The 19,047-nt window shown below is 35.2% G+C and overlaps 1 protein-coding gene across 1 annotated transcript; it reads left to right on the top strand.

Annotated features, from left to right (window-relative positions):
* Positions 1-7,743: 7,743 nt before the first annotated feature.
* On the top strand, positions 7,744-9,559 carry LOC113316395. The gene is made up of 6 exons (XM_026564582.1): positions 7,744-7,995; positions 8,092-8,400; positions 8,478-8,639; positions 8,752-8,805; positions 8,908-9,054; positions 9,170-9,559. Exons 1-6 carry the CDS (start codon positions 7,744-7,746, stop codon positions 9,557-9,559), a joined length of 1,314 nt encoding a protein of 437 aa, XP_026420367.1.
* Positions 9,560-19,047: the final 9,488 nt, after the last annotated feature.

Below are 19,047 nucleotides of genomic sequence, written 5' to 3' on the forward strand. Positions count from 1 at the left end.
GAAGCTTACTGCTTGTTTGTTTTAGGTCATCGATCTCAACTTGACATCATTCTTTTCTTTGCTGTTTTAGAATAGATATTTATACTGCTTTGTCGATGTGCACAGCTTGTTTATTGTAAGCAATAGCTAATTTGATAATTTGGGGATTCAAAATTGCACTTCAGCATGTTATGTTAAGGTAAATCACTTTCATATGATAAAATTGGATTCTGACGAGGAAACAACACAAAATCTGCCATAATTCATCGGTAAATTCTGTAAGAACAATAGATTATTGGGATATATGTTTTAAAACATAATTTAATTTCCATAAAAAAAATATTTTTTAATGCTCATAAAGTTCTTCATGAATTTTTTTTATTTCTTACTCTCTCTTGACTGTTTTATTTCTGGGAGTTAAGAATATTAATTACACCATAATAATTTCTCATTAAATAATATTGAATTTGTAGAATATAAACCAGATTTTGGTTGGAAAATTAAATAAGTGTCAAATGTCTTTTATGTTTTTTGTTTTAACAAGAGAAAAGAGTTTTGTGAAAGAAAACAATGTGTGAGCATCATTTGATTTGTAGAGTGATTCTGAGCAAGAATGAAAGTGTAGAAGTTTCACATTCTCTCACCGTGCAAGAGGGATTGTGTAAGAGATTGATCTCGGCTGTTTTATCCTGGGGACGACGCGCCATTGAAAAACTGCTTGCACAATCTTTGGCAGAGCCGCGAAACGTCTTAAACAAAGCGACTTAGTCCGCGACTCAGCCATAACAATTTGTTTCGTGTTTGATTTTTTTTATTTTGCAGGCATAATTCAGCAATCGTTCCAACAATTTTAAGACGATTTATTCTGCCTTGGATATCAAAAGAAAACAATTGCTCAAACGCGAAAAGTATCATTGTTAAATTTGTTTTATAGAATTATAATCGTAATAATTTTCTTTGACGATTGAAGATGATGCTTGAGATTTTAGGTAACCTGATACCTAGAATTAATTTTATGTTATGGACTAGGATTATAAAATGGTTGATGTCTTTTCATGAGTTTTTAGCATAGAAAAAATATTGCTGAAGATACACAAACTTTTTTTTGGCGGGTTATAGAGTTTTATGTGCATCTCTTTAACGAAAATGAATTTGGTCTAGAAATTTTATCTGGATATATTAGACATCACGAGGATAATCCACGTCAAATTTCAGAATTTTTGGAGTTCAAAAATTATTTTTAAAGTATTTGAGAAAACTGCATAACGTATCTGAAAAAATTCTGACGGGCATAAAATTTGTCCTGATTAAATCAACTTTTCCTTATCTTGGTGTAGAAAATTTGAATCTGTGTGTCACACGAAACTTGTAGGTCAAGAACTTATCTTCAAATCCCATTTTGAAATTTCCTATTTGGATATTTAGTTTGATAGATTTGGTGATTTCAAAATCGTTATGTATGTTTGTCAAAAATAGTAGACGTGATACTTGAGATTATAGATGTACAAAACAACATCAAAAATCATGCTTTTGATTTTATACTTCATACTCTTGTTTTCATAATGAAAAAAAAGAAGATTATTGTTAGCAATCAAACTAGTGCTCCCACATATGTTTGATAAAAATGCCTCATAGAAAGTTATAACTATATGTATGATGTTATAACTATATAACTTTGAATATTTGTTTGAAACTTAAGAGAAACTTGAAGTGCTATGTTTCATTTGATTTTAAAGTAATTATGTAAGTGCATAACTTACTTATTTTTTGGTTTGAAATGCTCATGTGTACATGATTGTGACAGGTGAGAATTTACTTACTTGAGCAAGTTTTTATTTTCCAACGAAATAAAAATTGCGGGAGATTAATCGATGTGAGGAGAAATGGAGTTGCTGATTTCTTTGTTAGTTGGCAAAGAATGGACAATGTTTTATAACCAATTGAGCTTTAAAAGCAATTGAGGTATGTTTGATGAACTATTTGCAGTTATTGTTGTGATCAAATAATGACATTCTAAATTGAATAAATTGATTGTTCAATCTTAGAATAAACTTTAGGGAAACAAGATATTGAGAATTATTGTGTATGACAATAAACATATGACTCATAAAAGTTTGGAACTTATGAGATGGAAATTTGATATGAAACCAAAACCGAAATAATTAAAAACCTAGTCAAAACAATTGTGAATATCAACTCTCACTAAGAAATCAACATAACAATGATTATGAGATATTCCTGCACGGCATTGCAAGGATATCAAATGTTATTAACAACGCTTTTCAAGTTTAGTTAATGTGAATTGTCGATACAGTGAGAGGATGGGATATATTGGTGTTTTACACCATGTTGGTTTTGATAGGTTATGGTTCAAAATTTGAACGAAATTTTTGAAAGAAATTGGTGTTGAGATATACTTACATCTCTAGGATTTTCGGTATTGGTATGGTCTCAAAGTTTACTTAGGGAAGAACGATTTTATTAAAAATATTCATACTTCCGAAATGAGAAAGAATCTAGTTTCCCCATATCTTGTTAGTTACAAGATTGAGATTAGAAATTTGTTGAATTTGATCAATTCAATACTACAAATGATATGTTATGGATAAAATGTTTGAGCATAATATTGCAATTTTATCATAACTTAAATTGAATTTTGAATATTTGAAATATGAGATTTTGTCATGCTTTTTAAGAAATCAGTGAGTTAGTGATGAATATGAGCATGTTATATTTTCTTATAAACTTGGTAATTTTTTGAGTAACATGTATGTAATCTTACCTAACTCATAAAGGGATGTACATTTTCAAACTTACGCAGCTTGCAATGATATTGGATGAAATAAGGTATTTGAGAATATTATAAAGATGCTTCGAGTAACTTGTCTTGATATCAAATATGATTTTGAGTAGTGAATTAGGCAATGTTGCTTCCAAATAAATTGTTGTGCAAAACGTTTTGGGTTTAGATCATTGATTTATTGGTTTTTTCACAATTGTTGGGATCTTTGGATATTGTTTTGAAATTCTTGTTTGAGTCATAAAAATAGTGGGGGTTCCATATATGTTTTACCAACTTTGATTTAAATTAAAAGGAACTAGAAAAATGAAGGTGACAAGTAATTCACTAAGAATAAACCTAGAAAAGCATATATAGTGAGACTAAATTGTAGTCATGGATATTTTGTTGCTTATAATTTTGAAGATAACTTCTTATAGAAAGTAACTTTGTTCTTAAAAATTTAATCTTTGGAAAAATAAATTCGTGAGCCTATTGTTTTTAGAAGCAAACATAAAATTGTTTAACACTTGCATTCATGTCGCTAAATAACTTACATGATTGTATTGTTGATGTTGTTTCTACAATGTATGATTCGTTATAGTCATAAGTAGAAATATATACTTTTGTGTATATTAAAGATGAGAATCTACGTAGACCAAGCATGAAAAACTTTTTAGTTTCTACAAGAACATAATGCAAAGTTAGATAAGTCATCATCATCATATATATATATATATATATTCTCAAAGAACTTTGAAGCAATTAAAAGGAAAAAATATTGTTTACTTGATTAGTTTGAATGATTTCAGAATTGATGAATGTGAAATGCACAATACTCTTTATTTTGTGTGCATAAGTGGTTTGCTGAATTTTTGTTCTAACTTCTAGAATTATAGAATGAAAATGAAATTGAGAACATGCTCAGTTTACTATTTCACATTAAAGATTTGAATGAAGATGGTGTATATTTTTGAAATGAATTTTTTCCTTCTTTGGATCAATTTTCATTTCAATGAAAATAGAATTTTTAAAAGAGACAGAAATATATATAGTCTGACTGTAAACAAGTTTTCACTCATTTGGTTTAGTGCTAATGCTTTTGAGATTGTGTGTGATTGCACTAGACGTGAGTATGGTAGATCAGTATGCTTCTTTGCTACGTGATTGACTATATATAAGTATTTTTTGTAGTGGGGGTGTAATATATTGCTTCCATAGTGGGGGTTTTATATTCAGAATTACCAATCCAAGTATGGAAAATTGGTAAAATATTGAGAAGGTTATGAGGTGTTTCAAACACATCTTACGCCTAGAAATACACTATCTAAATGGTTACCGCAATCCTTTAAGGATATTGCGAAGCTGATTGGACATCCTTTCAGTTGAATCCTTTAAGGGATGGAGCGATTCGATCCTCTAATAGATAGAGGAACAGACATATTAATCCAATGTGATATTACCGCGCTATTGCATGAATTGAGAACGTAAAGACAACTATAAAAGTTGATTTTATGAGAGTATGGATTATATAGTGTGAAAAGAGTTTTCATTATTCCTTTGACGAAAGGATTAATAAGAAGATGTGAATACATCTTAGGGATGAGGTTGATGCCCATTGAGATTGAGTCATCTGTGATGGATACCCTACCTAGAAATAGGTTCAAAGGGACTAGACGAAGTCATAGGTGATATGGAGATGCGAGAATCATGCTTTTGAAGAATTCATCCCACAACATGATATCCTGAAGGGAGTATAGGTTGAGATTAATTTTTAGTTTTTAATTTTTAAATCTTAATGATGTTTATATCTCTATTTAGAGTGGGGTACTTTCAGGAGTACTCTTGATAAACTCACCTATGTGAATGTAAAAGTGTGGCCGCTTTCTATGAGAATATGGGTTGTTCTCTAGATCATTCATTAAACTGGGATACAAGCACATGGCGTAATGTGTTGGCTTTAGACTTTACACTAGTATAGTCGTGTGTGTTAAGCATTCTTTTTATCTCCTAGAGTTCAAGAATTACGTTCACTCTATGGTCAGATTTTAAAAGAGCCTATTAAAACTACGTAAAGGTTCAAGTCGCAAGACACCTTTGCTTATGCACAACTTTGTACATTCTTGCTCAATATTTTAAAAATATAAGTGGGGGATTGTTGGGATATATGTTTTAAAACATAATTTAATTTCCATAAAAAAATAATTTTTAATGCTCATAAATTTCTTCATGAAAGAAATTTATTTCTTACTCTCTCTTGACCGTTTTACTTTTGGGAGTTAAGAATATTAATTACACCATAATAATTTGGAAACATATTTGATGGGGGCGTTTTCTGATGGGGGCATGGGGGACAAATTATGTCTTGACACGTGTCTTTGTTATAATTTGATTCCATCAAATTTTGTTTCCAAATATATAAAAGAAGTGTATATTTGGTGAAAATATTGGTTATCTTAATTGGTGATATTTTATCCTTTATATTTTTGGTAGCAGAATTTGTTAAAATAATCAATTGGAAAAACACATGTCAAGACATGATTTGTCCCCCATGCCCCCATCAGAAAACGCCCCTATCAAAAATTTACTCTAATAATTTGTCATTAAATAATATTGAATTTGTAGACTATAAATCAGACTTTGGTCGGAAAATGAAATAAGTGTCAAATTTCTTTTATGTTTTTTGTTTTAACAAGAGAAAAGATTTTGTGAAAGAAAACAATGTGTGAGCATCATTTGTTTTGAAGAGTGATTCTGAGCAAGAATGAAAGTGTAGAAGTTTCACATCCTCTCACCGTGCAAGAGTGATTGTGTAAGAGATTGATCTCGGCAGTTTTATCCTGAGGACGATGCGCCATTGAAGAACTGCTTGCACAATCTTGGGCAGAGCCGCAAAACGTCTTAAAGAAAGCGACTTAGTCCGCGACTCAGCCATAACAATTTATTTCTTGTTTGATTTTATTTGTTTTGCAGGCATAATCGGCAATTGTTCCAACATAGAGTCATGTTGGGAGGGTTCTGTATATGTGACAGCTATCAAGAATTATGTTACAATTGTGGTTAAATAAGTTAAATACAATCAAGCTAACTGTTTGTGTCGAAATAATTAGGGATGGCCATTTGCCCCACCCAAATCCATCCCCGTGGGTACCCGACCCGTTCGGGTAGGGTTTTACCCGCACAAATGGAGATGGGATCGGGTATGGGTAATACCCGAAAACTAAGCTATGGGGATGGGGTGGGGATGGGATTCAAGGTCCCCGCCCCATGCCCGCCCCATATCTTTCACAAGTTAGGGGTTTAGACTTTTATGCAACAATGTGTATAATTTTTATACTTCCACCACTTAGTCGAGCTTTCTTTCATTTATCATATTCTCGATCGTTCTTGTACATTCATCACTTTCGTTCTTTTTTTTGTGATCAAACACATTTTCTAAAAGTTAAGATAGAGAAAATGAAGCAGATAATGAAATGGTTAACGTGGACGAAGATAGAACGGGACAGGAAAAAACAGAAAAACTAATAAGTCATTAACAAATTCTTTTGTTCACTTTAAGATAAATTACGGAATTTAAGATTCCAGAATGCGTCGTTCTTACGTTATTATTTTTGTTTGAATCATATTTAAGTTTTGATTATAATCAAATTTATGTACTAACTCAGTGTTACGGGTAATCCATGAGAAACCTGCCCCATATAGATATTCCCCATACCTGCCCCGCCCCAATTCATATGGGTAACGGGGAGGGGTATTTTTTTTTACGAACGGGGCAGTGACTGGGATTGACACTACCCGCCCCATGACCATCCCTAGAAATAATGCTATATTTCCATATCCATTGCTCATTGGAGAACTCATTTCTGGCTAGGCGCCTGACACACTAGTACCAAGGATGCAGTAACTATTGCTAGCAAGGATTTTGCCATCTTCTTATGAATGGATGATAAGTGTAGTTATCCGCATATTCCATGCCTACTTCCACTCTTGTTTAACTCTGAGGTTCCGTTAGATCTTAAAGTGCACCATTTGTAACACAAGAGTTGCTGGGATGTCACTTTTTCCACCAGCAATGGCATCATTAAGAGGCTAGGTATGAGGAGATCTGTAGCTCGGACATCTGCCGTGCCCACAGTGTCTAGCCTCTAATCCAAAACTAGGTCTGTTGCATTTGTTTCTTCTAAAAATGCCTGCTTATATATGATTTTACCTGTTCCTGCATAAATCTATTGAATCATGTAAGGTCGAATATGCTTGATTCACTAGTCATATTCTCGTTAACCATTTGTTTATTGCATTTTATTTTCAATCAGAATGTTATCACAAAGAAATAAAAAAGTTTACTCAAAAATAAATTCAATTCAAGCGTAAATGATGAGGATGAGAAAATTAATAATTTTAAGATTTTGAATGCTTTTGAAAGATCCAACGGCTAACCAGATCCAACGATCATCCGTCTTTTTCATCAATTCTGATTCAAATTCCAGTTCCAGTTATCAGCTGTAGTCCTAGAAAGTTACCTGAGCAACGTCTCACTCTGGAGTTTCTCGCATGCTAAACCTGACCATTTTTAGTACTTAGAAATTTTTATAGTAGTTTTATTACATTTATAATCTAACAAACATGACAACATCTATATTAATCCTTTTCTTATTAGACTCAGCATCAAACAGAATCGAAAATTGTTGGCAAAAAAATATGCCATTTGGCTCTACCAAATATGGCAATGAAATCCCTTATCAGAGCTTCAAGAGTTCAAATCCTACTGAACCAATAACTACTTTGTTCCTCGTCTAGTCCCTGGGGCACAACTAAATATACACACACAAAAGAAATCTCAAGATTGTTCATCAAAACAAAATGCTTCAACTAAAAGAGACAATTAAGTTACATGATTCAACTTCACATTTTCGCTATTTAAATAAGTTTGGCATCCCTTAGTTACAGATATCAGAAGCCATAGTTATAGTACATTTCAGATGAAAATGGAAGTGTATGCTTTTATTTTGGTAGTTACATTATTGTTGTTAGGAATTACTGTTTCAAGCTTTGGAGCAGTACTAGGTGAAAAGTTACCATCAAAACAAACACATTCTAAGGTTGACGAAAAGTTAAAACTTCTCAATAAACTCTCACTTAAAACCATCCAGACTGAATATGGTGATGTTATTGACTGCGTCGATATCTATAAACAAACTGCTTTTGATCATCCTTCTTTGAAGAATCACACCCTTCAGGTAAAAAAACGAACATTTTTCTTTTATTGTTCGGTGAAGTTCACAGTATATTGTCTTCTTTTGCTGTTGTAACTTATTATGTACATATTGATACAGATGAAACCAAGCTTTTACCCAACAACTATGAGCAAAAACGGGTCATCGATGCAAGCCATGTCCCAAAGTTGGTGGAGAAGTGGAAGTTGTCCGATGGGTACAATACCTATTCGTAGAATCCTAAGACAAGAACTACTTATTGCTACCTCTCCTGAGAATTTCGGAAGAAAAAGTCCATACATTGTTAATCCAAATAGGACTACAGTAACCCAAGAAACTAACAAGACACATACATTTAACTTTCTCGACAAAAATGGAACGTCAAATTTTCTCAATGGAACGTCGAATTGCCTTTACATCAATCGCTCGGTAAGCTCCCTTATAAGACTTGAACTTCCCTGTACGGTTTATTTTATTATTGACTAAGACCTAGTATCCATTTGCAGACTGCAATGCTAATAACTGAAGGATACAGTTATATAGGAGCTAAAGGAGAGATCAATGTTTGGAATCCATGTATTGAAAAGTCAAATGAGTATTCAACAGCTCAAATATGGCTTGTTTCTGGTTCTCGCGAGGGAATGGAGAGTGTCGAAGCTGGATGGATGGTAAGCTTACATGCATGCGTATAATTCTAAGTTCCATATTCACCACTATAATTACTTGTCAGGTAAATATTTTCCGATTATCCTTAAATCTAGATTTCATGAAACTTTTCAGGTAAATCCCACTCTGTATGGCGATACAAAAACACGATTCTTCGTATATTGGACTGTAAGCATCTATTCCACAACACAACACCTTACTGTTCAGCTTCTTCATCTTTTCATAAGTTGCGTACCAAGCAATTTCTTTCTGAATATTATTTCACAACAGGCTGATGGATCACATACGACGGGTTGCTTTGATCTTACATGTACTGGGTTTGTACAAACAAACCATGAAGTTGCTCTAGGTCTCCAATTGAACCAGTTTCCAGCGAATTTTTGCCCTCAATACGAAATAGCAGTTTTTATCTTTATGGTAAGACTACGTGCTTTTTCATGTGAGAAATAGCAATTTGGTCATTCTGTTCTAAAACAATGTAATTTTATAGTGTAACGAATAGTCATTTTGGTCATTTTTTGGGTGGTTTCAGGATGTAAACACAAGCAATTGGTGGTTACTGTTAAACCATAAAGAAGTAGGATATTGGCCAGCTGAACTATTCGTGTTATTGAAAGGAAGTGCTAAAGTGGTTCAGTTTGGCGGTGAAGTGTATTCCGAAACCATAGGTAAAGAAGGAGTGAAGCACACATCAACAGCAATGGGGAGTGGAGGTGATGCAAGGGACATGTATACTGGTGCAGCTTACATTCATCATGTCCGAATCATCGATTATTCTTTAACAGCAAAGTACCCTGAATGGGTTATGGAGTATATGGATGAACCTTATTGTTACAGTGCTTACAACTATGTTCAGTACATTAAAGAACCAGAATTTTATTTTGGAGGCCACGGTAGTCATTGGAACCCTTATTGTCGATGAGAAAAGAGACTAGATAGTTATTCCGATTATTCTTTTGTTGTCTACCTAGTACTGCTGATTAACTAAGGAGTAAGGACTTGTTTAATGATACATTTTGCACAAGTTGTCCATCATTGTTTTTTCTTGTACCACCTCAAAAAGGTGTGTTTACAACTGCTTTACATCTATCCAAATGTTTAGAACTATTGGTACGTTTCTCGGCAAAAACAAGTGTTGTTAGAACAAATGAAAAAAATGGGAAAGGCGAATGCACTATATTGACGTGCAAATACCATGCATGAGTAATTCTTCTTGCCTAGGCCACGGTAAAGTTTGAGTCTGCGTTTCAAAGAGAGAATCTAGTGTTTAAATTGCAAGATGTTAAGGTCTAGTGTATGGGATCTTATATCTAGTGTGTTTTGAGCCCCACGGTAAAGTTTGCTATGTCCTCCTTTACGGAAATTATGGTAGCATTTCTCATCAAAGTAGACAGTTTGCTATATTTAGGGTAACCAGCTTAGGGTTCATGACCCATTTCAGCGTAGTTTTTGCCCTTTTGGAAATATAGGATTTCCGAAAAAACAAAACGATCGAGTCCTACATACAAGTAAAGGAAAGGGAATGGATGGCCTATACGGACATACCTAGAGGTAGAGGTGTAAATTGGGCTGTGCCAGCACGAGCACAACCCAGCAAAACACGCTAAAATCTGAGCCCAACCCAGCCCAACACGTGATTTAGCCCAGCACGGCTCAACACATTAGTTTCGTGGGTTGTGCTCGGTTAGCCTAATCAGCACAGTAGCACAACACAGCACCCGACACGGATAAGCACGTGGCACAGCCCAACAGAACACGTTAAGAAAGGACGTCATAGCATGCACATGTACACCATATAACAAGGCATAGTACATCACATTTTGTGTATATTTCACAAAAGAGTCACTATTCAAGCTAATTTTTGACATTTTATGCTGACTTATTTTTATAACAACACATATAATACCTTAATATTTGGAAAATATATTTCAATATTGTTGTTATAATGTCGTTACCTATATTTGACTAGAACATTAATTTACATAACAATGATCCAATTTTATATTTGATGAGCGATTTATTTTTATTGAATAAACTTGTTAATTTTACTTGAAATAATTTCAAATGATATGTTGTCTATTTAAATTCTCGTGATAATGTCCGACTTAATGTATACATTAACTGATTTCAAATTGTTTATAGCATGTGTGCCAGCACGGCACAACACAACACGTTTATTTGTGTGTTGTGCCCAGTTTTGACTAGTAAAGCACAACACGGCACAAAAAGTTTAAATCGTTGGCACAACACATCACGACACATGACATAGATCTGTATTCAGCTTCTGCCGAGGAACGCGAAACTGTGTGCTGCTTTTTGATCTTCGAAGAAACATGAAAAAACCAAGAAGAACAAACCATCCTGTTAATGAAGGTCTAGTCAATGGACAGCTCGCCCAATCTTAATCACACCATCCTTTTAAACTATGACCATTATCAGAACGCAGTAAAATTCCTTGTCCTGGACTCTTCTTCAAATATCTAACCACACGAAGTGCTGCTTCCCAATGCTCCATTCTTGGTTGTTGCATAAACTGTGTAAAATGTGCACTGAGTAAGTCAGATATGGTCTTGTAGCTGACAGATAAATCAAACGACCAACCAATCTTCTATACTTTTCCACATCCTCAAGGATTTTTCCCTTTGCCAACGCCAGTTGATGATTCGTCTCCATTGAAAACTCTGCAGGTTTTGCACCCAATTATACTGTCTCCATTATAATATCTGATGCATATTTCCTCTGGCATATGTAGAAACCTTGTTTGCTATGAGCCACACCAATCATAAGAAATATTTCAACTTTCCCAAATCCTTCATCTTGTGACATTGTCCCAAGTAAGTTTTAAAATTATGAAGTCCAACAAGATCATTGCTTGCCATAATCAGATCATCCACATAAACTAAGACATTAAGTTGTATTTTTCCTTTCGTCATAGTAAAAAGAGAATAACCTGAATACGATTGTTTAAAACCATAATTCTTCAAGGTTGTTGATAACTTTGCAAACCAACACCTAGGCGCCTGTCTTAGACCATATAATGATTTGTTCATTCTACAAACCATATTGGAATTTCCTTTGGCAAATCCTGGAGGTATCTTCATATACACTTCCTCCTCCAAATCTCCATGAAGAAATGCATTATGGACATATATTTGATGCACTTCCAAATTCTTAACTTCTGCAACAACTACAAAAGTACGAACTGTTGTCATCTTTGCCACTGGCGCAAATGTTTCATTATAATCCAGTCCTTCAACTTGATGATTCCAAAATATCACCAATCTTGCTTTTAGACGTATTAAATTCCTATTTTCATCACGCTTCTCTGTATAAATCCATTTACTTCCTAATGCCTTCTTACCAGGTGGTAATTCTTCCAATTCCCATGTTCCTTTTTCCTAAAGAGCTCTTATTTCTTCATCCATGGCTTTTTGCCAACCTAGATGCTTCATAGCTTCTTTGGATCTCTTGGGCTCATTTCCAGCCGTTATAGCTGCAAGATACTTTCTATGCACATCATAAAAATGATCACTTACAACTAACATGATATGTCAAAGGATAAGGCGTACCTGAGGCTGATGATTGTGTAGGTTGAGTGGAAGGTGGACTATTCTCATGTACTGTATGCGTCATAAATCCCTTGAGTCAGCTAGAAGGAATTTTCAGACGTTTTCGTTTACCCATCTCAATGATGTTATTATCTACCATAACTTCAGCCGGAGTTTCATTGGATGAGGCATCCTGTTCAGTCTCCTCATGATGTTCTTGAACATTTCTTTGCAAATCTTTTGTTGCACATTCAATACCAAGCTGTGTTTCATCGCTTCTTTGTTGTTGCTGCATCTCAGGATGCTGAGTTTCAATAACTTCTCTAGGAAACTGTACTTCTTCTCTATCCTTATCATCACTCCAACACGTTTCCATACTTGATGAAACAATATTAGTTGACTGTTCAACATTGATTGTCATATATGGAAACTAGTGTTCATAAAAATCTGCATCTCTTGACACCCTAAATTGTTTTTTGTCTAAGTCATACACTTTCCACATGGATAACTAAGAAATACACACCTTCTTCCTCGGCTTGCAAACTTATCTCCTTTACTATTCTGATTATGCACATAACACAAACATCCAAACACTTTCAACTGATCATATGGAGGTAACTTTCCAAACATAATTTCATATGGTGTCTTGTTATTATAAAAAGGGATATAGTAGGTTCAAATCGTCTTTCTTAGGGAGTTTACTGACTCATATGTTCTATCTTTATCACAGAACAATCTAATTGACGCAGATGTCATGTCAAATTTATTTACAGAGCAGGCTTTCTCTTACAAAACGAGGATATCCAGACTTTGTAGATAAGGTTTTTCGTAGTTCAAGATCGGATTGACCATGAATTTCGTATAATAAGTGAGTATAGGTGTTGGTGTTCGATTAATCAAGTATGCTACAGTCAATGCACACTCCCCCCAGAATTGTATTGGTAAATTATCTTGAAATCTCAAAGCTCTTGCAACATTCGTTATATGCTGATGTTTTCTCTCAAGTCTCCCATTTTGTTGAGGTGTACCAACACAAGACGTCTCAAATATTATTCCATTAGTCTTAAAATAGACACGCAAAACATTAAATTATGTTACATTGTCACTTCTAACATTTTTGATTTCCTTGTTAAACTGACGTTTAATAAGAGAAATAAAGTTAAGAAATACCAATTCAACTTCAGTTTTATTCTTGATCAAATAAATCCACACACCTCTTGAAAAATCATCACTGTTGTTAAAAAATAATGAGATCCACAAGACGAAGGTGTCTTGTAAGGCCCCCATAAATCCAAATGAACTAACTCAAAGATGCAGCTAGATTTACTCTGACTATTAGGAAAACTAATTCGACGATGGTTTGCTCGTGGACAAATATCACAAGTATTATTATTCTTCCAAACTAACCTACTCACAGTTGGTATCTTTTGTAATACTTTCTTTTACCGGATGTACCATTCTTTGATGCCATAGCTTGTACGAATCTCCACAAACTGCAAGCACTTTAACTGAAGGTACACCACGAAATAGATATAGTCCACCTTGTCTCTCACCGACTCCAATCACCTTCCTCGTCAACTGGTCCTGTATAAGACATAAACTGTTAGTACATTGCACAACACAAGCTAACTCATCGATCATCTGTGTGACCGAGATCAAGTTACATGTTATTTGAGGTATATAAATAACATTTTTAAGCTTCAAACCACCAGGAAGAATCACAATTCCTATTTTATCAGAGTTCACATACTTTCCATCTGGCAAGCCTAATGAGCATGCCGTAATTTCTTTTACTTCTATCATGTCATCAATGTTACATGTGGCATGATTCTTAGCCCTTGTATCCACAATCCAGGAAGTACGATTATATTTACCTTGTAATTGTAGTTTTGATTTGTTTGAACTAATGAGTGCCTAAATTCCAAGCCTTCAGATTAGATTGTAATTGAATCCAACGATCGCTTCTTTGCCTGCGCACCAAACCTCGATACTTCCGCTTAACACTACAACATCTAACTCCATCTGGTGTCGTTAATTTTGTTGTATTATATAATCCAACGGTCGCTGCAGGATCCACTTCATCTCACCGTCGGATTGATCTTTCATCTCCATATCCCACGGTCGAGATTCGCCAAACATAGAACTCAATGATCCCGCTACACACCATAGGTATCGAACACCTATACCCATCGCCAAACACACCCTTCTCCCAAAACCATCGACTTCACCTCCCCCATCCCTCTGCAGAGAAACTACCACCACCACCATACCTCACCTGCTACCACCTCGCCACTGCCATCGCCACCACCTAACCACCTCCAATTCAGTAAACCCATCATCCCATACTGCAAAACCTATTCACCTAGCCAAAATTATTTCATCAAACCCACACTCACGCCACTGAACCCTAGGGTGTGGAGTTGATGAAGCAATCCAAGCTAGACACGGCAATTGACAGCGGAACAGGGAGCAAAAGAAGAAGATAAAGCATGGGTCGAAGAAAAATTCAGAGAATTAGGTGATATTTCTCAACTTTCAAAAAACCCTAATTTCTCAATTTTTGGGGATATTTATAGAAAACCCAAATTTTCTGTTAGGAAGGCATGGAGGAGCTAGAATAGGGATGTGGGTTCGAATTAGACCCATTACATTAGGTAAAATCATATACCTAATTTTACTGTTCAATTGGGTAAATTTGGGAATTGGGTGTAAGAACCCTAAAATGTAAATTGGGTATAAAAAGGGGACTGTGGTGTGTGTAATTGGGATGCTGGACTAGCCAGTATCCAGAACTTAGTTCTGTTAAATGTTCATTTTGTTGTTCACTGTTTATCCATTTTAATGTTTTGATTTTCTCCATTTTATGTCAATGTGATGTTGTTATGTGTTGTTCCTGTTATGAACTTCACTGTTGTGTTATGTTTGTTCTTTGCTGTCACTCCCATATTCCTGTTATGTTATGTTTCTGTAATGTTTGTATCATGTTCTATAATGTTCTTGTTATGTATGTTCTAAACCTCAAATGCTAGGACTAGATGAAACCATGAATCAATAAGATAGTCTTCATCATGTGAAGCTCATGTCCAATGTTGTTAAGCCCTTAGACTAGTTGTACTTTAATCAGACAATTAGTACTTTGGTAACTATTTTAGCTGTGAGTAGAATATCCCCTAGGTTAATGGTGGATTCAACATCCTAGTGTTCTTTCATCACTCATGTTTACTGTTTTGTGTGAATGTTAGGCTAAAGCCTTTAGAGCATTGTGTTGATAGAGCAGTGGGGAGAAACTAGTGCTCACTAGTGACTGTGAGCAAACTAGTTCTCTTCCCACTATAGTAGTATGCCTAGGCTCATCTTCACCATTTCACCTTCTCCACACTCCTGCCCTTGGCAACAGCCTTGGTTTACTTCAATACCATTGCTTCACATCATCTTCACTGTCACCTTTCTCTTACCACTTTCTTTTGTAACTTACTTTGCTTCGTTGGCACTTTGCCACTGTTAACAATCACCATTTCACTTCCATTGTATATGCTTCCATTGTTTCATTGTCTTTACCACTGTCACTTTAGTGTTTTTGTCTCACTGTTTTCTTATTCACTTCATCTGTTTTCTTTCTCTGTTTCTTTTCTGTTTTCATTTCACTGTAAATAGCATTGCATTGTAAATAGCATTGTCTTCTCTAGCTTCCTTTGCCTCATTAGAGCCATTGTCTTGGCTTGTTAGCTTACTGCCCTGCCTTGACCATTGTCTCTTAATTGCATTCTGTTTTGCAAAGGACCAACTCATTGTAAGGCCAAAGGCCCAGTCCACCGTTGAGTCAACCAAAGCCCACTTCATTACCAACTCAGTTCATCCCATTTCCAAGGAAAGGCCAAGTTCAGGTGTAAACCAAAAGCCTAGCTTAACCTGAGGCCCATCCAACTGAGCCCAAGGCTCAGTTCACTTCAATAATATTGAGCCCAGACCACTTGAGTACAAAGGATCAGTTCACTTCATTGGTACTCAAAACTCATTGGTACCAAAGCCCATAGCCCATTGTTATCACCTTAACTCAAAAGCCCAATAGCAATTTAGAACCCAAAATAGCTAGAAACTACAAAACACACCCAGTCTCTGTGGATCGACCCGTACTTGCACGAGCTATAACTGACGACCGTGCACTTGCGGTATTACTTTAGGCCCGCGTTTTATTACGCTTAATTTTACACATCTCCGGGTCCACCAAGTTTTTGGCGCCGCTGCCGGGGACTCGGGTTGTTTTCTCTAGTAGTTTTATTAGCTATTTTGCATTCCACTTCATCGCACTTGCATCTGCATCTGCTTCACTTCATTTGCTGTTGGACCTGCTGTTCTGAACCAGTTTCTCCTCTGCTGGGACGCCACTAAGGAAAAGAACCAAAGCCCAACTGGGTTTTTGCAACAATATCAGAGCAGCTGGGCTGTGCTAAAAAGGTAACCCATTTAAGAGAACCCAACCTGTGGGCTTCCATTTTTAATTGTGGGCTTGTAATAATTAACCCAATTTTTGGGCTTTTTATTTTCTGTTGGGTTTGTAATTAATTTTTGTGGGCTTGTTTGTTTAATTTGTGGGCTTGTATTTAATTTTTGTGAGCTTGTTTATTTTGGACTTGTATTTTGTATTCTGGGTTTTTAAACCCAGCTGAGCTTGTAACCGATCACGCTAGGTTAACTCGTTAGTGGGCCGAGTACCCAAATTCTAGGTCGAGATTTTGGACTCAGTTTCACCAAACGTTTTCAAACGTTAGTGGGCGTGCTCCCATTCAAAAACCAAATTTTATTTTCTTTTTTTAAAAAAAAAAAAGAAAAAAAAAAAATTTACTTTTCTCCCATTTTTACAACCAAATTTTTTCCTCTTTATCCCATTAAAACCAAACTTGCTCCCAAAATTTTTTAAAAAAAAAAAAACCAAAATTTTCTTTTGCTCCCAATTTTAAAACAAAATTTCTACTTTGCTCCCATTTTTAAACCAAATTTTCTTTTTCAAATATATCCCATCAAAACCAAAATTTTCCCATAAAAAACCAAATTTTTGAAAACCCATTAAAACCAAATAGTGGGCTTTGTGTCTTTTCAATATGAGCCAACCTCGTGCTCTCCATGAATACATGTATCCGACAATAAAAATTCCATTATCATGTATTGTATTACCTCAAACCAATAACCCTTTTAAAATAAATACAAGCATGATACAAATACTTCCTATATTTCGAGGGTTCGATTCTGAGAACCCCTATACTCATGTAATAGAGTTTGAACAAATTTGTCGGACTATGCAACCTGATCATATGTCCGAAGACTCTCTGAAATTGCGTTTGTTTACATTTTCTTTAAAGGAAAGGGCCAAAACATGGTTTTACGGTTTGAGACCACAATCAATCAACACTTGGGACCAACTCACAGATCTATTTTTCAAAAAATTCTTTCCACATCATAGGACCATCGCTATTCGTCAAAGTATCAATTGTTTTGTCCAATTGGATGAGGAAACTGTTTTTCACTATTTTGAACGTTTTAATGATTTGTTGAGCGAATGTCCGCACCATGGATTTGAGAAGTGGAGACTTGTCGTCATCCTCTATGAGGGACTAGACTATAAATCTCGAACCATGGTTGAGTCTATGTGTAATGGTGAGTTTATTGATAAATCTGTGGATGATGCATGGAATTTTTTAGCCGAGATTGCAGAGAAAACCCATCAATGGGAATCCGTTAGGGAAACAGGAACAACACCACATGATATGAGTCACCCCCATGAATTAGAGTTTTATTCTTGTAATAGCTCCGACATTAGGATTGAAAATTATCCTAGATTGCAAAATCCCTATCATGATGATGATGATGATTATGATGTTATGTTAGAAGAACATGTCTATACTGAAAATGTTATGGAACCTTTGGGTTCAAATACATTAGGCTTCTCTGCCCCGACCTTAATGCATGATATTTCTTCTAGTATTCCATGTGATGTTTCCCCTGATGTGCCGATACACGAGAATAAATCTGTTGATGATGTTGATGATTCTGATTGTGATCTTGCCAATTTGATTGATGATTGTGAGCATGATGTGACATGTGTAGATGAGTTAGGAGATTTTGATTTGATTGATAATGATATGCCTATTCTTCTACCTAAGTCACAATCTGATGGCCTTCCACCCAACCTAGATTTGGTTTGTACCCATATTGTCAAACCGATTTTTCTGAAAATTCTTAATCTAGGATTGGAACTGTATGCTTCCCAAGTCCTTTTGGACTATTTTTCTTCTAAGTATAATATCTTTGAGGAACCACAGTTGGAAATTGCATGTTTGCCCGTCCCTAACACAGTTCACTTTGAGCTAGACCTTGTGCATGATGAACCCCCAAAACTGCGAGATTTTGTTTCCAAAATTTTATCCGTTGAAAAATCCAGGTTTGGGGGTAGCTCATTTTGTTTCACAGTTTCACTTGCGTTTCTTTCCTGTTATATTTGTGTGAAGCTGTTGAAACCTCTACACTTCGTCTTTTGGGTTGATCCTCAACTCTTTCGATTGTTAGTGTATGGTGAATTTTTTGTATATAATCCAGTAGATACAATTTCTTAAAACCCTTTTGTTCCTTTTGTATATATTTTTATAATCCAATATGATCTCGGCTGAAATATGTTGGATTTTTGCCTTCAATAACGGAGTTCTAATATTGCTTTCGCCGAAATCGGGTATTCTCTTTCCTTTTTCTCTACTCAACATGATCCTCTTCATATGTTGTATTATAATTTTGTTCATATTTTGAAACATTGAGGACAATGTTTAGTTTAGGTTTGGGGGTATAGAGTAGATACCACGATAATATGCCATAA

Source organism: Papaver somniferum, chromosome 10, assembly GCF_003573695.1.
Source record: "Papaver somniferum cultivar HN1 chromosome 10, ASM357369v1, whole genome shotgun sequence".
NCBI lineage: Eukaryota > Viridiplantae > Streptophyta > Magnoliopsida > Ranunculales > Papaveraceae > Papaver > Papaver somniferum.

Coding starts and splice junctions, on each gene's coding strand:
- LOC113316395 (XM_026564582.1), top strand. CDS start 7,744: ATGGAAGTGTATGCTTTTATTTTGGTAGTTACATTATTGTTGTTAGGA. Junction 7,996..8,091: donor TGAAGAATCACACCCTTCAG/GTAAAAAAACGA, acceptor ATATTGATACAG/ATGAAACCAAGCTTTTACCC. Junction 8,806..8,907: donor GATTCTTCGTATATTGGACT/GTAAGCATCTAT, acceptor ATTTCACAACAG/GCTGATGGATCACATACGAC.